Raw genomic sequence first — 24360 nt, forward strand, 5'->3', positions numbered from 1 at the left:
ATTCCCGAAAATGAACATTTTCGGGAACTGTCACTAATAACTGAAATTGTGGGCCAGATTGGTTTTAGCCCTCCCCAAGGTTTGCAACAGAGTGGAAAAGCACAAGCAGGCTTCCCCTTGCTGCACACCTGACGCACAGGGCGGGAAGGTCAGTGCTCAGTGCTGTCCCTACCAAAAAAAAATAAAAAATTATGCTCACTCATTCAGATTTTAAGCATTTCCTTCACTTATGCTTGCATCCCTTGGCTTAACTCTCTGTGAATACCCTAGTGAAGGAGTTTGTTAACAGGGATGTTCACTGAAATAGAGACATGTATGTAAATATTACAGAACAGTCACAGAAAGCAAGTTTTAGATTCAAAACATTTGTATTGAAAATCTGATTCTTCCAATCAGAGAATGAAAACATAACATGTGACTTACTGTCCATATCCCAAAGTCCAAATACTCACAGCAATGTAGAAAGTTTGTATAAAATATGCCAAATTATCCAATTATCTTTTCGTGGAACTCATGATCTGTTTCTAGACAATCTGCAAACAGGCAAAAGGGCAAAATTTGACTAATTGACTGGCCTCTACAAGTAGTTCATCCAGCTGTAACATTCACCTTTGTAGTTATAAGAATGTTCCTGATACTCACAGAATATCTTCCTATGAGGTGCATTTAGAGATGACTGACCTCTCTGTGATTTTGGGCACTCTCTTAACTAATCAGTGTGATAGCCTCACTTCAAGACTGGCCTGTAATTCAAGGGCAACCTGAAATGTCTATGTATTACAGTGATCAAAGATGTGTCTGCTTTGGGATGAACAGTTCATGCATAAGAGGAAAGTAGATTCCCAGTTATGTGCTTCATAAAAATAACCCCATCAGTTTCTTAAAGAATGCATTTGAAATTAAATTAAAAATTAATTACTGGCACTGCTCTCTGCTAGAACTTTATCATGATTATAGGTGCAATCTTAGCTGTATAAACAGAACCAGTTGCTTTTTACAAGAAATAAAGCACTTTGGCTCAATACCAATATGACTAATTACCATTCTTCAGACATTAGTTATCCTACACCACTGACACTGAATTTATTACAGAAATATTTTATTTCAATTGTATACTTGGTGATTACTATCAATCACGTATTGAACTCTCCCCTGTACATATACAGAAATGATTATGCTAAGACTGCAGTGTGAGATCGCAAATGAAAAAAAATTAAATGGTTAACAACCTCTGTATATTTAACTTAGGGGAAGGGGATTTCCTGACTATTCATGTTTGTTTGGGAGGAGTTACATGGAGCATTTATTGTTAGAGAATTATCTGAATTCATCTAGTTTTTGGGGTAATAAAAGGTCATTTTTGTTTCATTATGCATTTTTGGGTTCATTGTGATAGTACGGAGGGAATGGGAATAGCTACAGAATTATTGTTAGACATGCAGGCAAGTTATATCATTTTGAATAATCTGCACATTTATTTCTAATAAGGAAACTTCGCATTTGCATATGAACTCACCTCAAAATATTTTCTAAGTATCTCAAAAATATTTTTAAAAACTGTATTTAAACAAACAACCTGTGCTTAATTACTGTTCTGTACTCCTGTGAGGTAGCTAAGTATTATTATTTCTATTTTAATTATGGATAAACGGAGGCAGAGCTGCAGTGGATTAAGGGCGTTTCCCTGGATCACATAGCCAATCAGTGGCAGAGGTGTGAATACAATACAAGAGAGTCATGACACGCAGTCGCCTGCTTTAACTACCAGCTAACATTCTCTCCCTGGGTAGCATAATGGTATATGGAAAGTGTGAAATGTACACAATTTGCCAATATTTCTGTATTCGATATTATGCGAAGCAGTAGTTCTTTACCTTTTTAATTCTGCAGACTACTATGCATCCATCTCCCCCATTCTTAAAATATTTCATTCTTCAGGGTACTGGGAAGGCCTCTGAAGACCACGAGTGATCCAAGGAGTAGAGTTAGGGAATTAGTACATCCAGCTGAAACATTCACCTTGGTAGTTATAAGAATGTTCCTGGTACCCACAGAATATTTTCCTATGAGGTGCATTTAGAGCTGACTGACCTCTCTGTGATTTTGGGCACTCTCTTAACTAATCAGTGTGATGGCCTCACTTCAAGACTGGGTAGTAATTCAGGGGCAAACTGCAACATCTATGTATTACAATGATCAAAACTGGCTCTGTGGATATGGGGAAAGCAGTGGATGTGATATATCTTGACTTTAGCAAAGCTTTTGATACAGTCTCCCACAGTATTCTTGCTAGCAAGTTAAAGAAGTATGGATTGGATGAATGTACTATAAGGTGGATAGAAAGCTGGCTAGATTGTCGGGCTCAACAGGTAGTGATCAATGTCTAGTTGGCAGCAGGTATCAAGCGGAGTGCCCCAGGGATCGGTCCTGGGGCAGGTTTTGTTCAACATCTCTATTAATGATCTGGATGATGGGATGGTTTGCACCCTTAGCAATTTCGCAGATGACACTAAGATGGGGGGAGAGGTAGATACACTGGAGGGTAGGGATAAGGTCCAGCGTGACCTAGACAAATTGGAGAATTGGACCAAAAGAAATCCTGATGAGGTTCAACAAGGACAAGTGCAGAGTCCTGAACATAGGAAGGAAGAATCCCATGCACCGCTACAGACTGGGGACTGACTGACTAAGCAGCAGTTCTGCAGAAAAGGACCTGGGGATTACAGTGGATGAGAAGCTGGATATGAGTCAGCAGCGTGCCCTTGTTGCCAAGATGCCCAAAGGCATATTGGGCTGTATTAGTAGGAGCATTGCCGGCAGACCGAGGGAAGTGATTATTCCCTTCTATTCGGCACTGGTCAGGCCACACCTGAAGTAGTGTGTCCAGTTTTAGTCCCCCCACTACAGAAGGGATGTGAACAAATTGGAGAGAGTCCAGCGGAGGGCAACAAAAATGATCAGGGGGCTGGGGCACATGATTTATGAGGAGAGGCTGAGGGAACTGGGCTTATTTAGTCTGCAGAAGAGTGAGGGGGGAATCTAATAGCAGCCTTCAACTACCTGAAGGGGGGTTCCAAAGAGGATGGAGCTCGGCTGTTCTCAGTGGTGGCAGATGACAGAGCAAGCAGCAGTGGTCTCAAGTTGCAGTGGGGGAGGTCTACGTTGGATATTAGGAAACACTATTTCACTAGGAGGGTGGTGAAGGACTGGAATGTGTTACCCAGGGAGGTGGTGGAATCTCCATCCTTAGAGGTTTTTAAGGCCCGCTTGACAAAGCCCTGGCTGGGATGATTTAGTTGGTGTTGGTTGCTTTGAGCAGGGGATTTGACGGACCAGATGACCTCCTGAGGTCTCTTTCAATCATAATATTCTATGATTCTATGAATTAAGACTTAAAAGGCTTGGTCCTTCAGAGCAAAGACACATATGTGCTTAGAGGCTACAATGTATGTATTGATTTTTTTTCAGTGTTTAAAAGTGCGTCTCCATACATGCATGAAGGTGTCACACTAGAATAATTACACAAGCGTTTATTTATATTGCATTTTAAAAAAGCACTGAAATGTGCAATCAGTCCTCGGATTGTTTATCTGTGCATTCATTTATCATGGAGTTATGATTATCTGATGTTGAGAATCTGATGGAGGTAAAGTGAATTACCAGCTCAGCTCATAAATTAAAGCTGCCCAGGGATAGCTTCAACTTACACTGTAGATTTTGTTCTGCTGTCTTGCTCCTTGGCAACAGAGAACACAAGTAAGTCCTTCACTGTGGACAGTACATCCTATCCTGAACCACTCATTCCCCTCGTATAACTGCCAACGTGCTTGGGGATGGATGCCCAGTTCTCAGCGAGAGAAGGCAGTTTTCATATAAATTACAGAATAGAATAGTATTACTTATCAGCCTCACTTGGGTAAATTATAGCAAATCCTGAGGTAGGTTTCACTTAACTGATAGCAGAACAGGGAGACACATATCGGTGCTCTTCAAATTGATCTCCCTCCCATCCACACCCAAAACACAACGAATGGAAAGCCCACTCATTGAGTTGAATGACATTTTGAAAACAAGCTGCTGGGCAGTGACTGACAGTAGGGAGATGTGTACCAAATGAGAGGCAAGATGCACTGCCATGCCATAACCAGAATGGGGAGAAAAATAAAATGATCAGTGTAGGGATTGAACTTTACCTACCAAACGGACTTTATATGACACAGGGATATGATTATAACAGGAGCAAAGAGAACCCTGTTGATCAAATGTCAGTGGGGGAAAAAGTCAGAAAGTGCAAAGGGGGATGAGGTTATGCATATGTCGTCTTCTTGGCAGAATCTGGGAATCTGCACTATAGAACGTCCCTGCTCCTGAAGTATTTATGGTCACTCTTAATGCATTCTGAAAGGCTGCCTTCAATTTATGCTTTTAATTTTTGATTTGTGAGAACTGCAAAAGTTATTAACACACACACAACAGGTAACATTTCTTTTCTGATGGACACAACACAATGTGATGTGAAAATATAATTTTTTTAAACATGCCCTTATTACAAATTACTGCAACAATTTTTTTTAGATAATAATAATCCATCAATATCTACTATAAAATGACTGAGGGCTTCAAAGCTGGTAGCTAACTACCCAGATCAGAGGAGAAATAACATGGTTTTACACAATGGTATTGGAACATACATTTATGAAATTCTGTTTTATTTGATGGAATAATAATAGAAGGAACAATAGCAATGATCCAGTTAGTGTTTTGGAAACCTGAACATTTAGATTTCTGGTAGAAGGATGTTTAATTCATAAATATATGTGTAATATAGCATCCACAGATTTTTTTTTTTTTTTTTTACTAAGTTAGAAGAGAAAAGTTGTCTTAACCCTCACCTAATCCTTCAGACTAAGCAGAGAATAGGACCCCAACTCCACACGGCCCCCATCCCATTGAAGCAGATATAAGATCCAAATTCTCTGGGTGGCATATATTTCCAGTGACACCATATTAAAAAGTGAGCCGTTAGAAGCCAAAGGAGAAAAGGTAGTCAGGATGCAGTGCACCAAATTCAGCCAATCCCCTCTGAAGTCCATGCGATTGCATGACTAACTGACAGCATAATTTATCCCAAAATTCTGGACATCACTCCCATCAAACATGCTCCTGAATGGAAATTAGCACAGCTTGCAGCCAAAGTGATGTGCTAGGGGAGAAGCCTGTTTAGGACGTGCTGTAAACGGGAAACAGAGCATAGAATATTTCTACTGAAGTCATTGTTTCTATTTGTTTATTCTCCCATCCTTCGACTAGGAACCAATTTGTTTGGAGTACCTCCTTCAGCATCCTTCATGTTCTTTCACCATGAAATGGAATGGTCTCCATTAATTAGAACACAGGGATTATATACAGTTACGAACTCTCAACTGGACAGAATATTATTCAAACATTGTGCAAATTACTTGTCTGATTGGCTAATGATCTCAAAACTCACCATATTACAGTAATTATCTATCCCTGTGGTATCTAAGCAGCATCATATCTAAACCTGAGACTCTGCCCTTGGTATGTCTGGCCTTAGATATGGTAGTTAAATCTTACCGTAAATAGAAGCATGCTCGGTTTAAGTAATATCTCGAGGTCAATAGTAGAGCAATTAAAGTCTAGAGCACCTACAGCAGGAGGCTCTAAAAGCACACCTGCAGGCGCTTTTATTAAATGTACTTCATTCTTTTAGATTTGGGGCATGTGTTATTTTTTTCCCCAGAAAATATTTAATTACACTATCTGAGATCCTATACATTGTACAGGACTGAAACCATCAGGAATCCAGAACTCTACATTCTTATGGAGCCCAAATTCTGTTTCCACTGAAGTCAATAATGTTCCCCAAATCCTCAAGATCAGTCTCATATGTAGTATGCGTTTCCCTTTAAAAGTGCATGAATGTTAGCTGCATATTCAATGAGATCAGCGATATTAAAAGAAAATCAGTAACATTACTGACAAAAACTAACAAGAGCGCTTGCTCTCTTTGTGCCCTTCATCCTTCCAAAGTACAGATAAAATTCTAGACAGAGCAGCCTATTAATCATCGTCTAAATTTAAGAGCATTAGCCACAGTATCACCACAGAGAGGGAACCTGTCTTCATCACTTTTGATGTGATATTTAATTATAAAGTTGGTTGCAAAGCGATTTTAATATTACTCTAGTAACATATGAAGACAACTATATATATATGTTTTCTCTCTCAGCCTGTGGCGTGTGAGCTACCATAGGTGCTCAGAATATATCTGATGTTTTTATTTCCTCTGCAGTATTTTGGCTATTGTTCTCTGTTGATTCACTTGGCATGTTTTAAAACAGTGCTGATTTACTGATGATTTACACATACACAATACATACACATTTTTCCTATTAATAAACCTCTAAAAGTAATACAACAGTCAAAAACTAAATTGCAATATAAGTTATTCAGTCAAAATCTGCCATGTGAGACAAAGTAATAGAAAACGCTTCTTATAAAACTAACATATTTATGTGCAGAGAGATAGATATGGCACTGAACAACTCTTGAAAATGGATTTATTCAGGCTCCTTTGAAAGCGCATCTAAACCAGGGCTAACAGGAAATTGCAGGTTCAAAAATAATTGTAGGTTCCATGATTTTCAGCCTGCCTAACAATTCTATCATTTTTTTGGAATGCTCATTAATTCTAGGCTACCTTCTTTTCTCCAGTGCTGCGGGAAGCCATATCTGGAGTTGGAATTCAGCACTCGGAAACTGGAAAGAAGCAGATACAATTCACTGCAGATGAAAAGGAGGCATATAGATGCAGACATGAGTCTAGCGAGCACATATTCACCTCTGTGGGGCTGCTGGACTGTGAAATACCCGGGCTATGCAGCACGAGAGGCTGCAGTCTACTCTGAAGAGGCATTCCCTCCTCAGAAGTGAGGGTATATTGCCAGTTCAGTCTTCCACCACTGCACAGGGGGAGCTCTTGGGAACAATGAAGGGGGATGTGCCTGAAATCAGTAAGTTACTCCAGTCTGCACAAGTGTATCTGAGGTCAGAGGGCTGGATCACATCCCTTTGATCCACACACAGAGGAAGACCTCTCCATGTGGATCACAGAAGGGAATATTTGTGGTAAAATCCACACTTCCCCTGCATCTCACAGAACCGTCTGTGGGCTTGTGAATCAAAAGCGTCAGGGAGAATGGGCACGCTGGGGTATGCACATAGTGACGCACTGGCCCTATAAAGATTGAGGTGGAAGGATACAGGAAGTTCTAGGCCATATTCTTTTTCTATCAGGTCTCCCGCAGGTGAGTGGGTGGGGGGGAGAACCCCAGAACTGCTGCTGCCTGCAGGAGTCCTGACAGCATGATTTCACCAGAACTGCAAGTCCAGGTGTTGTATGAACAGGGCACCTGATTGGCAAAGGGGACTTAGGAGTGCTGCAGCCCAAAACCAGATTGCTACCACTCAAACAGCAGAGCCTCGGCATGTAACACTGGCTTCTCAGCATGCTCACTCCAGATTTCTTTCCTACGATTCTACCTGCCTACTGCATTGCTTATTGCTAATGAAACACCAAGAGGAGAGTGGGGGTGGGGGGTAGAAGGGGGAGAAGGGATGGAATGGAGATATGAAGGCGCAAATTGGGGCAGAAAGCCTTATTGATCCTAAGGATGTATGGGGTTCAGGAGCTTTCCCCATGGCCTGTTCCTGCAGCAATGAAGGCACACCCAGGTGCCTAACAGAACAACTGGGTACAAATATCCATAAGGAAACCCACAGAAATTCTTTAGCCTTTTGTCCCACAGAGGGATCCCCCTCACACACACACACACGCACGCACGGGGCAATTGGGCCCTGCATGTGGCCCATGGTGTTGCTAATTATTTAAAACCACACCCAGGGCCCTGCAAAGGGGTGTAATCAACTCTCAAAGGTTGGTGAAGGAATCCACCTGGGCCAGAAATACCTTCTTCCAGGCTTCTCTCAGGACATTTGGGCGACAGGGGCATAGTTGCTGAGGAAGGAGAAGTGGTCTCAGAGGCAGTTTGGGATATAGGAGGATAGGGGGAACCCAGACTGCTGGCTCTGGTTTTAGGGCCCAAGACAAAGATTCCAATAGCAGGGTGCAAGGGAACTCTCCTCACCCACGAGTGGGGAAACTAACTACTGATGGTGCCAGCTGCCTCCTTTGTCTCAGGTCAGAAGAATGGGGCAGGATGGAAAATGTAGTTCAACTGGGCACCCCCTCAATCCACTGAAATTAACGAGAGCTTTGCCTGAGTAAAAAAAATAGGTTTAAGACCCAACTTTTCTAACAGGAGAGAGAGCTGATAATTCTTTAAATTCTTGGACTCTTGCACCCACAGTTCTGGAAAACTCAGCATATCACTAAGTATAAGCAGAGTTTTCCCACTTATCATGCCCTTCTACTGTCTTATTATTAGGAACAGTAATGATGATTCAATAGCCCCCAACATTTTGAATTCAAAGCATATGTATTTTCAGTACAAAAAGTGCATCCCATTATTTCCATGGTTTCTATCCTTTGGGTGATGATGCCTTAAAAAATGCCATATGGCAAACAAATTGTGCACAGTTTCAAATTGTTTCAACAACTTTAAGTCTATCAAAATTATTCGTCATTTGTGCATATTACCAGAAATATTAATATCATCTGTTTGCCTATCTAGGAATTTAGCATAGCTATTAAGAATAGAAGTGGCTCTCAGCAGACATTATAAAGAAAGCTGCCTGGGATTTATTTTGTTTGTTTTTTATTTAACAGCTTTCACTCATAATATTGAATAAACTCTTAATGAGTTAATTTACTGGCATATGCAATTAGTTGTCCTTTATTATACACATTTAACTGATATACTGAAACCTTTGAAATGAGAGTATTATGCTGTTTTCCTTTATATGCTCCCCCCTTACATGCAGCCTACTGGAAAAGCATGTTAAGCGAGATCTGTCAACTGCTTAAGAACTTTCCAATGACCTTGTCAAAAAGAAAGTCTTTGATTTATTTTTTAAAAATCCTAACTAAACCTTCCCCTTACGCTCTCTTGCTTCCTACCATCTGCATCTCTGATGGAATCATGTTCAATAATAACGGCTACCAATCATTTTTAGGCTCCAGACTCTCCATGTTTTTACAGTTCTAACAGCTTGTCACAGTATGGCGCAGTCGGTAGCTCTCTGACCTTTGAACTGGCTTCCAGTAGGTTCATGACTAATACAGAAAACTGAGCTAAAAATGAATGCTGATCTTTGAAGTACACTATTAGAGGATGCTGAACTGTCATAGAAGCCTTCCTTTAGATAGCATGTGAAGCAAAGCTACTTTGCATCCATCTCTAGCGTCTGTCTAGTAGGTGTTAAAGATGCTATGTCCATTTTCGTATAATATAATGAATTGTTCATTCATTGTTAGGGAAAGAAAACAGTTATTTTTTCCTGCATTACAAGCCATCAGAAGACACACAGAAAAGATGACTACAAAAAATACATGAATCATCTTAACTAAGCCAATACCTTTCCAAAAAAGAGTAAAGTGCCCCAGCCCTCATTATAATATACAAACACACCCACAACCAGACAGTGGAGCTATGCTGCTTTACACCAGCTGAGAATTTGACTCAGTCTGTGTGTAAGCTGTTGCTGCTCCATATGCCTTTGTAGGGCCAAGCCCGCAGAAGTACGGAACACCTGCAATTACCCCTAAACTCCTGCCCTACCCAAGTCTCAAATGGATTTCAAAGTCAGCTTTGGGTTCACCTCAAGATAAAGACACAAACTGCAACTTAGTTAAGAATCCTGTTGGTGATATACAAGCTAGCCAGTCTCAAAATGATAACGATGCCTAATGAGGCAATTCAGCTCCTACTAAGTCTATGGCAAAACTCCCACTGACTACAGGGAGATCAGGCTGGGGTTCCTAATCAGGGAATCTGAACCCAAGAGTCTGAGAATTCTCCAGTCTCCCGCCCACCCCAAGGAATACAAAATAGCTTTTCTGACTCCAAAATTATCGTAGATTTGGTCTTGCCCAGGAGAGCAGGAGAACCTGTTAACGCTGGAATGCTAACATGAACTTCATGGAGTTTTATTTCATGGGGAAAGTCTAAAAGAAAGACTTTTTAAAATAAATGCTACTGCTGTTACTAGCAGCCCTTAGAACTTTAAATCCTTCTCACCGTTCCCTTTCCCTTGTTTGGAACTTGCCAGACAACAAGACTGTGGTGGATTATGTGCACATGAAGAGAGAGCATATTCCTTTCTTCTCATCTCAACACGTACCCTTCAAATAATATTTTTATCTTTTACCAAGGTTTAATCTTGTCAATATCACAGTCTTACATTTTAAGTCAGCGATTTTACCTCTCTCTTTTCCTCATCTTCTGGGGAAATGACATATGAAAAGGCCTGTGTCTACAGATTCACTCACTATACAGAGGATCATCTAGGCATTTTTAGCTTTAAAATTGAACTAAAGCTCTAACAGGTGAATGTCTCATCCCCATGCCAAGGGGAGAAATTACAGCCTTTGACTAAATGTGCATGCAATTGATCTAAGGCTAAGCAACTCCTTTCTAACTCAGGGAGGCAGCATTGCCTAGCTGATAGAGAACTAGACTGGGACTCAGGACACCCAGAGCCTAATCCTGGCTTGGCCATTGGCCTGCTGGCTGACCTTGGGCAAGTCACGTCACACCCCTCTGTCTCAGTTTCCCCAAATATAAAGTGGGCATAATGATGCTTTCTTCCTTTGAAAGGTTCTGATTGAAAATAACTAGGTTTTATTATTAATCCTATTTGGGTTTTTCTATAAGAAACGCACATAAGACACTGTTCTTTATTTTGGTAGTTCTTTCTGGAAGAATTCTGCCAATGTGAAAAACCTGTTGCACTATTTAAGCACTCAAGATAAGGCTTACCTGGGACTAAAGAGGTGCATAGATCTCTGCACTAGGGTAAATTTCACCCTTGCAGTGCATGGTTCAGTTACTCCTCCTTCTAAAGATAGACCTTTGCATATTCTAGGGAGAGAGATTATACCATGCAAGAGAAATTATCTCTTCCCTTGCTAAACAGACGGGAGTGTGTAACAGATCTGTGTTGTTTGTTTGAATCACTTCAAGGCATCCTGGTGTAATTTAAGATTCTCTCAGATCATTCATATTTTTGCCCACAGCCAGAAATCCAAGTAAACACTGTGCATAAGACACTTGTAGAGAAGACAGTTCAGAATTCTGCAATGCTTTACTAGAAGGTACAGAAGCACAGAGGTTCACAAGGGATTTAGGAGCACAAGTCCCATTCAAAGTTTTGTGCTTCTATGAGGTTTATGAAAAACTTCCCCAAATACTCTTACTGGCTTTTATTACAGATACACAGCTTGATAAAAATCATCATCTGCCCCTTTCATTCCACACTGAAGTACCTTTTCCACATGGATATAGGAACTCCATAGAGAGAGCTGGCTGGGAAACAGGTTTCCCAACCAGTGAGACTTTCTGACATTTCAGAAATTTTCCCATTTCACATTGGGACAAAACAGAAACATCTGAAGTTTTTGAGACACACCCCAGAACAGCAAATGGCCTGGTTCATCAGGGCATTCGCCTGGGAGGTAGGAGAATGGAAGAATTCCCAGGTGAGTGCCATCATCACCAGGTTATTGGCTTTACTGGGGTCTCTCTCTCAAAAACTTCATGTCTCCGTTTTGTCCCAATACGGAAAGGGCAAGTTTTTGAAATCTCAGAAAAACTCAAGGCTCGGGAAACCTGTTTCTCTCTATGGAGTTCCTTCTTTATTCCTGGTGTGGAAAACAAATGGCAGCCAAAGCTCAAGTCTGAAACATACACGTACAGTCTCATTCCCTGCATCCCTTGCTTTAGCATCTTGCTCATTCAGTCCATTCACCAATCTCTTCTCCTTCTTTCATCTCCACTGAGTCGTTCTTCCTCCTCATTCATTCTGTAACTCACATTCATTATTGTATCCACTCTAACTTTCCCTCTACTGCACACATTCCTGACCTCATTGACACTTAAAGAGGAAGAGAGAGTGAAAAGAGAAACAAGGAGACTAGCAGTCCCAAGATTATCTGGGGGAAAAGAGATCAACCTGGAGGCCAGTAGCTCCCCAGCATGGCAGCAAGGGGTGTGGCTTCACAAACATATGGCTAAGGGAGAACCCTGACTTTCTCAAACTGACACCTCAGGGGCCAGATTCTGATCTCAGAAACTCTACTTTGAGTCTTAAAGTCAGTAGAGATGCCTTGGATTTAGACCCATGTAGCTGAGAACAGAGTTTTGCCCCCAAGCTTTCGTGCAATGCACACACGCAATTTCTTGCCCGTGGAGTTTTTATGTTGGGCACATCCTGCATATCATTACATACCCGGAATACTGCACATCAATTTTACCAGTTGAGTTAATTGCTCTTTTCGCCTTTGCTAATCAACTGGGCAAAACTGGTTACACAAATTACAACAGGGCTCTAGGATCTGCACCAGCTTCCAGTGCATTTCCAGGTACAATTTAAGGTGACAGTTTGAACAATAAGCATTCTAACTACTATCCATTGGCTTACTCACAGGGACACTGGAGGCAGATCTTTCTCAGTGAGGGGCCTATCATTTTTGCCTTGGTTCATGAGAGCTGTACTTCTTTGACCATCAGGTCGAGGCTCATTTATTTTCCCAGGTATTTTTTGTGGGGGAGGCATGAATAGCTGGCTACATGACCAAGTATGTGTATTTACATATTGGGGATTGGTGAGAATTGGTTTTGTTCTTATAATATCTGTACGGGCATTCAAAACACAGGATGGCTGTATTTTTCAATAAATATGTTTAAATTGAAAAGCATGTGAATACTTCACCCCACTCTGACTATTGAAAGCCTAACTGAAATATGTTAGATAAAAATAAGGAGTCTATACCTATTTTCCTTTTCCGAGAGAGACCTTAATGACACTCTCAAAGATAACTTACAGGCAATCTAAGCTGTATTGTATTTATTGACTCTGAATGCCTGTAAGTTGCTCATCATTTTGCTTGTCCTGTCCTTAGAAAAATAGAACATGTCTGTTAATTGCCTGAGAATCCATTTTCTTATATAACTTCCCAATTTATGAGGTCCTATTGCTGAATTGCTCAATCATTAATTTAAAGCATGGATACTAATTAGAAGTCAGAATACAATAGCCACACTTGGGAGTCTTTGGAAAAGATGTGCAGAGTCACTCCAAAAGCCCTGCAAAGGGAACAATGCAGTCACAGGAGGGAGCAGCGAGATTAGAAGTTTGAAAGCAAACCAATTACAAACTCAAAGCAGGGAAAGTGACAATTAAAATTCTAAGAACACAAGAAGATCAACATCTCAGGAAATGCAAGATAATAAAAAGTTTCAAATAATGCTGAGTAGGAACAGAGGCATGTGGAATATTTATTTAAAATCAAATTATATGTAAATACAGAATTCAAAAGAAAACAAATTGATGGCCGATTTTTTTTTTAATTTTCTTTTACAAATTGAGTTTAACTGTGTGTCCAACAACGTGTCTGCTCACACAAATACTGTTATTGCCTGGGAAATCACAATGATTACACATCCATCTGACTACTTATCCATCTAACTGGTCATTTGTAGTCAATGGGAGTTAAATTCACCTCTGCAGGGAGGGCCAGCACAAAGTTTACTCACCACTTAAATCCTACTTAACTCCTCAAAATAGGGCTTAGCTGGTGTAATGGATTGTGCTGAATGTTCTGCACAGGGGTGAATTTCATCAGTATTGTGGTGACTGTGTATATATTTAGGCATTTCAAAAAAATGTGGTCCTAAGATTGCATCTGAAAAGCAAGAGATGATAAATTCTAGGACACACAAGTACCAGGAGAGAAAAATTTTAAAAGACATGCGATGATTCGGGAAGTTCTACAACTTAAGAGATAAGATACCCAGTAATGAATCAATACTAGTCAGAGAATCCTGCATCACATGGCCAGGAAAACCTGGCTTCTGGAACAGGTTAATGATCTTTCTGAGATTTCATAGCTGAAATACATTGGCCCCGATTCTCCTATTGCACAACAGTTGAAGATTTACATTGCACTGTACACTGGAAAAGTGTGCGGCTGACAGAAAAGCAGAGATGCCCTCTATGCAACAGACATCCGTACACGCTACACACAGAACAGGTGATAGCTGGATCCAGTTAAACATAAAAGGAAGTGTGTCTTTGGAAAACTTAGTTGCCCCATGTGTTTCCCCAGAAAAAGCATATTTTAAAAAGGCCCAAGAACATAATGAAAAGCAACTCCAAGTAGCTTCACCCTATGACCTTTTGAGGTATAGGAGTGATTAGCGTCTCAGTGCCGGAGGCTTTTATATAATGGCATGTCAGCAACATGCTGCCTTTCTGAATTTGAGGTGCAGTGAATACATAATGATTACCAAGATAAAACGGAACCTTCTGATCTTAAGTACACAGTGATGGCCTATTATCAATTTGCATTACTTTCATGACTGCCTTTTAGACAAACGGATTGTTACGGTTTCTTTGTTTCCACTGCCCTTTACTGAACTGACACCAACCGTCAAGCACAGAACACCTAAAAATATCATGGCTTTTAGTGTGTCCACTGACATTCTGCTGTGATCTCCAGGACAAATGTCTTCCACTACCAGGCCTACTCCCTGAAGAGTGCATTTCTGTCTCCAAATGTCAACGTGTCGTCATCTGTGAGAACATTCCGCAGGTCATTGCTACTCCACATACCCATCTAGCAAGACATACAGGTTTCTTTTCCTGTTGCTTCTAGTTTATCATGCTGGCCATGTTACACAGAAAACTTGTGCTTCTTTTTTCCTATCTCAGGACACATGCCCTGGTGCACTGGGCTCCTTGGATTGCAGACCTGCTTGCTTAATGTTACCAGGTTTCTCTGGACAGGGACCAGGGTCGGCTGCGCAGTATCTTCTGTGACCGGCCTTTCTGATTCCGATTGCCCATATCCAGTGCTGCTGTGCACTAGTTGGCTCCTTCAATCTTTGCTGAATGCTGACCTATTTCAGTGCATAGCAGGGAGAAAAGGCTTATGTAGGTCACATCCTTCCTTTTCAGAACATTTTCTTTACCCCGCAGGCTTCCTTACACTCAAGAGGACAATTGGGTTTTAAACAATCCTTGTAGTGCCAGTATGATTCAGTTGCTAATACTCACCTTTGGGTTATGGGTCACGTTTTCAAGCCCAAACCAAGACATTTTTGCACATAATCATTGTTGAAAGCTGCAGCGCAGAGTACTAAGGGATGGTGAATTGGTAGAGGTTCCTTCGGTCAAGTAAGACACTATACTAGGTCCGGTTGGGCAAGTAAATATTTTGATACTTAACTCGTTTTTCCACTGTATCTGATATTACATATTGAAATATCAGATGTGAATAAAATTTGGCAGGAAACAAATTCCATTTCTTCAGCTTGCATGTTGAATTAATGTTGCTTTCTCCTGGTAAGCTGAATGTGAACAACGTGTTTTCTCAAGTGAACACTAGAATTCAGTCATCCTAAGGTCTCCTTGTTTGTGCTTTTGTATTATTGCACCATATCTATTTTCTCTCATTTGGCTACTATTTTAGGGCTTGTCTACATGTGGAAATTTAGTGGCATAATTATACCAGGATGCCTTCCTATGTGGACACTCTTATTCCGGAATAGAAGTATGCACCTGGGGAGTTACACCAGCATTGCTCTAGCGGTGTCTGTGACAAATTGGGGGTTCTGTCTGTATTATTTCTGAATTGTGGATAATTTTATGAAACTGTATTGGATATGGATCCACCATGAATTAGCAGGGCTGTGTCAAGCCCCGACCAGGCCAAAGACAATAGGGGGCGATTAGCACTCCATGTCATCTATTCAAAGTACAATACCTTGGGACAATGGCTTTGATGTAAATGGGAGAGGACACTTCCTCCCTTTATCTGAAGGGAGGGAAATTTGCGTGCCATGGAAAAATACCAAAAGACTGAACAAAAGAAGAAGGTGACCACAGCAGGAGTCTATAAAGGGACTCACCGGGAGGGGCATTTGGGAGGGAGCCATCTTGCACCAGATTAAGATGTGGAGGTTGCTGCAGAGGTGATAGAGGCAAAGGGGTCGAGGACCCTCCCCTGCATGAGCTACGGAACACGGATGATCTTCCAAAGTAAGGGTGAGCTAGTGAGGGTCATTAAGTTTAGGATGTTTTATTGTTCTGTATAAAATGTACTCTCACATGCTTTTTCATGATTAAATAGGAGCATAAAGATGTTACTGGGCAACACGTGTGTTTTGACTACTTCACAACTACTGAGTGCCTCTGGGACACTGAAACTGTAAACCAGAAGCTTCACACCTGTTGGGTGGAGTTCTGGGAGAGGGAAGCATTTAAATATGGGGGAGTCTGAAAGGTAAGTGTTGCACCCAGAGGGGCTAGGCAGATGAACAGTGGGTTACAACACTTGGAACAGGGGGCAGATAGAAAGTGTGCATCCTGAGAACGTGCCTAGGGACTCCACGATTGGGGCAGTGACTGGATGCCATTCAGGCTCCAGGAGCTTGAAACACCATAGAAATCCAGAGCACAGAGGCTGGAATTCCCCTCACAGTAGTCCCAGTGAGGGGCCAGAAAAGGGCACTCACCAGGATCTGTGACCATGTTATCACACTGATATCAATATGCTGCTACATTTCCCCAATTAGGCCAGGTCTACACTACGGAGTTAGGTAGACACTTACATCGACCTAACTCTAAGTGTCTACACTACATCATTGCTCCCACCGATGCAAGTCCCGCACTATACCGACCAAACAGCTCCACCTCCACGAGAGGTGTAGCACTTAGGTCGATGTAGTTAGGGCAACAGCATCTGTACAGACAATGCGGTACTTGCATCACCTGTCAGTTCTGCACCTTGTCTGGTACGGAGAGCCCGGCCTCTCAGCTAGCTGGGGGTTCCACAGGGAGCTGAAAGCCAGGTTGGTGCAAGTGCTCCTGGTGAGGACATGCACCACTGACAAAAGGAGGTTGACTTAACTGCGTAGTGTAGACAAGGCCTTAGACAAGCACTCAGATGGTGGGAATATTGCCATGACTTAACTGACTGAAGCAAAGAAAGTGCAAATTGTTTTAGGAGTCATAGCTAGTACCAGCAGACATACAACAGCGTCTTCGCTTGGGAACCAATTCTGCAGTCCATTCTCAGACTTAAAATGCCACTGAACGCAAGTAATGGGCACGTGAGTGTTAGACAATAAAAACAATGTAAGTTGCAAAAACACCCATTTAACTCAGTTTTCAACAACTGTTAATGTATGTTAAGTAACTCATGTTAGATGGCGTTGGTAGATACAGTGTATCTTTCTAAGTATACACATTACCAGCACATGCAAACAGGAATGGAAGAGCACTGAAAAAACACAGTTGTAAAATACAAGGCTAAGTCAAACCCTCAGATTTAAGGTATCCCAAACTTTGAATAAATTTGGAGCTGGATCAAATTTTGCGGCACAGCCCACCTCTGACCGAAAGAAAGAGAGAAAAAGAGAGGTATGTGTACACATCATGAAATATTTTTACCTTGATCAAATGGTTTGTTTGGGTTCCAGTTTCTGAAATAATCATCCTAAATGGGGGGGGAAAAATAGGAAATTTAGAGAAAATGTAAGCAGTCTTTTTGTACAATTTTACAAACAATACCTGCCTTCTCACTGCTCCCTGAAAATAAAATAAAAATTAAACAGATAAAACCATGAGCACAGTACATCATAAGATACAGACTGAACACCATTTGGTAAATTAAAATTAAGAAAAGCTTACAGGATTCAGCATTTCACTTCAATGCCCTCTGCCCAAATTGTTTTTGCAAGTCTGGATTTTCATCAAATAACTTCTGTAATCTCCAGATCATTTCCTAGCATCTTACAATGACGTGACAACTTGTGGCAATAATGGAGATAGTATGTTGTTTGGAGAATGCAGTATGTGCCAAATCAGGCTACTCCGATTACCATACACCAGTGTAAATCCAGAATAATTCCACTGATCTTAGTGCAACTGCTCCAGATTTACCGTGGTGTAGTACATCACGATTTGACCCTAAACTCTGCACTTCAGTTCTAGCAAACACCTAGTAGCAATGATGTAACTGAGCTATATTTGTCCATGTTCCCATTAGGATAGGAGTTCGTAACTCAGCTCTAAAAACGTTATTCTACAATGTGACTTACAGCTTTGTTTTGTAACTCAGATTCTCACTTAATTTACAGCAGAAAACATAGGAAATAACTTATCAGAAGCTACTAGTGTATCTAGACAATAAATACCCTGTTTTCAAAAATAAGTGTATACAAACCTTCTAGCCCAAAGCATAGAAAACCCCTTTCATGCCTCTGCCCAAAGCGAATTTTATACTCCTAGCAAATGTTTATACGTTGGGTAATTTTATATCGCTCCAGCACGCCATCAGCTTAGGCCCTGAAGTATGTAGATTCAAACACAAGCCCCTTTATTTGGTTTCGGTATACAGTAACTCCTCACTTAACATTGTAGTTCTGTTCCTGAAAAATGCGACTAAGTGAAACTATGTTAAGTGAATCCAATTTCCCCATAAGAATTAATGTAAATAGCAGGGGTTAGGTTCCAGGGAAATTTTTTTTTTGCCGGACAAAAGGCATTCTATACATTTTAAACAATTTTAAACAAGCAATTTAATACAGGTATAAGTTTTAAACAGAGGAGATGCCCCTGCCTGACCCTACACAGGCACAGCCCCCTGGCACTGGAGATGAGGCAGGCAAGGAGGGTGAAGGTGTTGTAGGCTAGGAGAAGCATGTTGCGCAGCAGCTTCCCCTACTCTATAAGCACCAGGTGTGGGGGGGGGCCTCAACCCTCAGCCCGCCCACTGCCTCCTTACCCCTAAGCCCCCATCCTTGACCCACCTCTTCTCCCCACTACCTCCTCCCCCTTTACTTTGCATGCTGAGTCCTCACTCCTCCCCCCTCCCTCCCCTCCCGGGAGATGCGCCGAGACCTCGCTCCTCCCCCCGCCCTCCTGCCTGGGGCAATTAGCTGGCTTGCGACATTTTGGAGGGAGGGGGGAGGAGTGAGGACTTGGCGCGCAGGCTCCCCCTTCCTCCCCCCCTGCCTCCTGCCTGCGGCAATCAGCTGGCTTGCGGCATTCCGGAGGCAGGGGAGGGAGGGGGAGCCTGCGTGCCAAGTCCTCGCTCCTCCCCCCACCCTCCAGAATGCCGCAAGCCAGCTGATTGCCGCGGGCAGGAGGCAGGGGGAGGAGGGGGTAGGCGCTGATACACGGGGTCTGCTGGAGGGCGGGAGCCACTGGGTGGGTGGGTGGGGGCATAGGAAGGCTGCCAGCTGTGGAGAAAGCAGGCAGCCAAACAACGTAAGAGTGGAGCATTGCACAACTTTAAACAAGCATGTTCCCTAACTGATCAGCAATGTAACAACGAAACAACGTTAACCGGGATGACTTTAAGTGAGGAATTGCTGTATTCCATATACCTCTCACATAGCCTTCTTGAGCAGAAGTGATCAAAACTGAACAAAGGATTCGAAGTGAAGGTGCACAATGGATTTATATGCGATTATAATTATTGCATATTATTCTTTGTGCCTTTCTCACCCTTTGCAACCTGCTCACTTTGCATGCTGGCCTCACTCTATGACCTGGCATTGAGTGGTTGTAGGACTATAGCCTCCTTTGGGGGCACCTTGCACGCTTAGAGGAGGATGGATGGGGGCCTCCTGTGTTCAGCGAGCACTGGGGATGCAATTCTGCCTGGCTCTTACATTGACTATATCATTGGAGAGTGGAATAGGGCTTCCTGTGCCATCCCATTTGCACACCCACATATGGGTAAGCAACTCTGGCCCAAAGCCTGTAAAGACCAAGGATAGTTATGATACCCAGTAGCAGCTTCAGCAAAGATGATTATTTATAATTTATTTTATAGGCATCAAAAGCTTTCTAGGCTTTTTCTTCAAAAGGACAGGATCTGGCACCAAGAATGGAGACTCAGCCTTGCCTTTGAATTCCTTAGCTTTGTTATGCTGAAAATCTTATTTTCATACAACGTTTTGTAATTGATTATGCTTTGCTGCTGGATTTACCAAGCATTAATCACTTCTGATTAATGAGACTTTTTTAAACCGAGTCCTTTCTTCTGGTAGCAGAATATTCTCTTTTTACTACTTACAATTTTTTAAGTGTTCATCTTGCTGCTTTTTTTTTAAAGCAACAGAAACTGTTTAATAATTCATAGCCCACAAAAGATTTCTTATGCTGCTGGCATATGGAACTAGTTCTGAAATCAGGAGTAGAGGATAAACCTGATGTGCAGGCACTTGAAAAGGGTTTTAGTTTAATTTCAGTGTTAAATGAACATTTTACTGCAAACACACCTTGTGCTTAATAAGGTGAAAAATATAGAATTTTTTAAACCTTTGTCTAGTCCATCTTCTAATCCTATTTGTCCTTTTTTAAAAAAGAGCAAAAAAAAGCTGAAATAATTTTGTTTTAGAACATTTATGACCAGACTTCATGCCAAAATATCATAGGAAAATACACAACAAAAAAACCCTACAAAAGAGAAGAAAGTTTGAGTTTTGTTGGTGTGTTTTTTGTTTTGTTTTTAATAAAAGCTTTAATGGCTTACAAAAAAGAGTAAATAATTAGTACACGCAGCTTCAGAGAGACAACTGCTCAACTGTGAAGCAAAGCAATACAAAACCACAACAAAAACAAAAAACAAAACAAAACATAACACTACAGTTTCAATCTGATGACATTCATTTCTGGCCGAGCGAGGAGCTGACTGGTATATTAAGGGCGAAATTACCCATTCATTTCTGTACAGAAGGCCCAGAAAAAAGTGTGTCATATTTAAGTCCTACCTAAGATGATGATTTATGTGATGCATTGACTTTGTGCTGGTTCTCTGCAGAGGAGTGAAATTCACCCTAAACTAATTTGATATACGATTTTTGAAACCATATTTTTAGAACTACAAGATGCTCTTAATATATCTCTCACTGTAAATGGGTCTTTCAAGCTGCTCCCTTATTACTGCTACTTCCTACAACTCAGTCCAGTACACTGATATTAGGTCATTTAATGCCTCTCTGTGTAAAGAGACATCAAAACGTGCAGAAATGTAGGTGACAGTTCTCTACGGCAAGTTGTGGCACAGTCTGCCATTGAAGGTGATAAAATAAAAATATAACTGGCAATAAAGATTGGCTAAAAATTAATTCTAAACACAAAATAATGAAACAAAATATCAGAACTGCTGCACAGAAACACATACAGTTTCAGCTTTTTTAATTAGGATCAGTAGTAACATATGTGGATAGTTCTTCCAGTGTATGAGGATCAATTTCTGCACAACTATACAGTACCAGTGGAGTTTTTAATGAGATCTACACTTCTCCACAGGACTAGAAAAGCCTGATCAAGCCCTGCCCATGATTCCACGCAGCTGTGTAACCTGCAGAAGCTTGTAATAGGTTTAACAGTGCATTATAGATGTTCATTATTTTTATCCCTAAACACCCTCTCTGTTGCTGAATGGAATATAGGCCTAGTTTGACCGTCGCCATCTCGGTCAACATCAGGGGCTTAACAGGTGATCTCCAGAAAGTGCAAGTCTCTGTATCTTACACTAAAAAGCTGAGCTCTGTAGCTAGGGTTGCCAGCCCTGAGGTGCAAAAAACCCAGGATATCTGGGATGATCCTGAGCCCATAAAATTGGACAGTTAGCAGTGTATACTGAGCCGTCTTACAGATTTTACCAAGACAGCTATCTCAAAAGAGAAATCCTTGGAAAATCTGGACAGGTGGCAACCTTACCTGTAACTGAGGTCTGCAACAGAATTGCGGCTCAGACACAGAGGGGGACACAACACACACTGGCCAGTGGGTTACACTTGAATCTTTATACACATACCTTTGAACTCACTATCGGGTCTGCCAGTACATGCATTGCCAGAATCACACAAGTTGTTGTCTGCAGCAACCTTAATGGATAACCTATCATCATTTTACCTTTTCTTAAAACAAGGTCTTGTATATTTTAAAGAGGAAAATTTAGATTAAAATGGAAAATGGAAAAATCACAAGAACTCCATATTCAACACAATATGAAATATTTCAATTCAGCAATACTGCTGTGGTACCTTATGGGAGCTGTATTTTGGGTGCCTCATGCTCTCATTCTTCTCTATATGTCAAGTACCCTGGTCAGACTACATCTCCCATGATGCACTACAGTCTCCCTCATGACAAGGGAAGGGTGTTTCATTTATGTGAGTCTCTGCCAATCTGCATCATGGGAGATGTCGTCTGACCAGGGAGTTCAGCCCACAGATAGGAATGGGAGAACGAGGAAATTATGCAACAACTGCCATGAGGCATCGTATCGTAGTGGGATATCCTAATCAAAATATTTCACTTCTTGGCCAAAATACTTTGGATTTTAACAAAACCTCCAATAACTTCAGTTTTTCAACAAAACCCTGAAAATTTCTGCCAGATGCTTTTCACGAAAAATTCTGTTTACTCAAAAATGCAATTATCCATCCTAAAAAATAAATAAATAAAAGTTCACAGAGTATTTTTGTTGAACCCCCGCAGGCAGGCTCTCTGGTGTTTGTGCTCCTGGCAGGAAAGACACACAGATGTACAGTATCGACAGCAGTGTTTGATATCCCAAAGCAGGAGGCTCTTCTGCTTTGACACTAACGGTCTGTCTACATTTGAGCTGGGAGGTGTAATTCTAAGCGTGCGTAGACGTGCCTGCACTAGCTCTGCTTAAGCTAGCACCTCGAAATAGCAGTGTGTCCATGGCAGCATGGGTGGTGGCTTGGGCTAGCAGCCCAAATACATACCCAGGTGGTCAGGCAGGACTGTACTTGGGGCATCTAGCCACCAGTATTGCAGTGTCCACGCTGCTATTCTTAGGCTCTAGTTTAAGCAGAGCTAGTGCAGGTATGTCTAAGCAAACTGGTAATCACACCTCCCAGTTTAAATGTAGACATACCCTCAAACTGAAGAGGGACCAGAGCTGGAGGAAGTATCCACTGCACCCTTTTAAGGGATCTCGGCTCCCACTCCTGCATCTCCTCCCCCAGGATTCCTAGACACAATCTGGTGGGACATCCATAATCCTGCCAGGGACTGTCACTGAAACAAAGGGCCATCCTTTCTATTACAGTCCTTCTGTCCCTACCTCCACTGCCTGCTCCCATTTCCCAAATGTTGCCTGCCCATCCCTCTTCACCCTAGCTAGGCATTGGCAGGGGCATTAAGAGCAGAGGGAAAAGTCTTCTTGCAGTGCTCCTGATGACTAATAGGTATAATTCAAGCAAAGACTGTTGCCAAGTCTTTGAAGCCCTGGTGGATGGCTAAGATTCCAGCAGTGATGTAGGAATGCCAAATGCAAAGTCATACCCACTGCATAACACTTGGCAGCCTTGCTTACACTACCTTTTGCTGCAGCTTTTCAAAGAAGCAATGTGATGCACCATACTATGGGTCCATTACATATGTCTACACTGCAATTAAAAACCCGCAGCTGCCCCTCGTGCCAGCTGACCCAGGCTCACAGGGCTCGGGCTAGGCGGCTGTTTAACGGTCATGTAGGAGTTCAGACTTGGGATGGAGACCAGGGTCTAGAACCCTGAGAGGTGGGAGGGTCCCAGAACTTGGGTTGCAGCCTGAAACCGAATGTCTGCACTGCAATTAAACAGCCCTGTGAGCTCAAGCTCTGTGAGCCTGAGTCAGCTGGCACAGGCCAGCCACAGGTGTCTAACTGCAGTGTAGCCATACCCTTAGACTACCACATAGAAATTTGTCCTGTCTGCCAGGATGTGTGCAACTGTGGATAGATCTGCTTCCCCTTTCTGCGTTGGTCAGGGCAGAATTCAGCCTGAAGTCAGCAGAATAGCGGATAGGAAAATGGATATATTTCCATGGAAAGTTTCATGGAATATTTCCCCCTCCATTTTTCATCAATATTTCTTGACCAGCTCTACTGAGCAGATAGACAAGATATCAGCTTCCTGTTTCTTAGGTGATTTTTAATTTATTCTTCTTGTAAAGGGACTGATCTTGTCAACAGACTGCTCACTGCAACAAAAATAAGTCTAGCCACAAGCTGGAAACGCACCTGCTTTATTTATGTACATCACAAGAGAGTATGGGGGAGGGGGCTAGGAACTCCCACTGACTAATCAGGAAGTAAAGGATGTGGAGAACATGGCTCAA

The 24360-nt window shown here is 41.8% G+C and overlaps 1 protein-coding gene across 2 annotated transcripts in view; it reads right to left on the minus strand.

The window, feature by feature from the left end:
* Positions 1–24360, minus strand: part of SPOCK1 (SPARC (osteonectin), cwcv and kazal like domains proteoglycan 1) — a 455324-nt gene that overhangs the window by 255006 nt on the left and 175958 nt on the right. For both annotated transcript variants that reach the window (XM_074960402.1, XM_074960403.1), the window contains exon 3: positions 17659–17704. In XM_074960402.1, the coding sequence (XP_074816503.1) occupies positions 17659–17704 (46 nt within the window). The remainder of the gene's footprint in view (positions 1–17658; positions 17705–24360) is intronic.

Source organism: Natator depressus, chromosome 8 (assembly GCF_965152275.1).
Source record: "Natator depressus isolate rNatDep1 chromosome 8, rNatDep2.hap1, whole genome shotgun sequence".
NCBI lineage: Eukaryota > Metazoa > Chordata > Testudines > Cheloniidae > Natator > Natator depressus.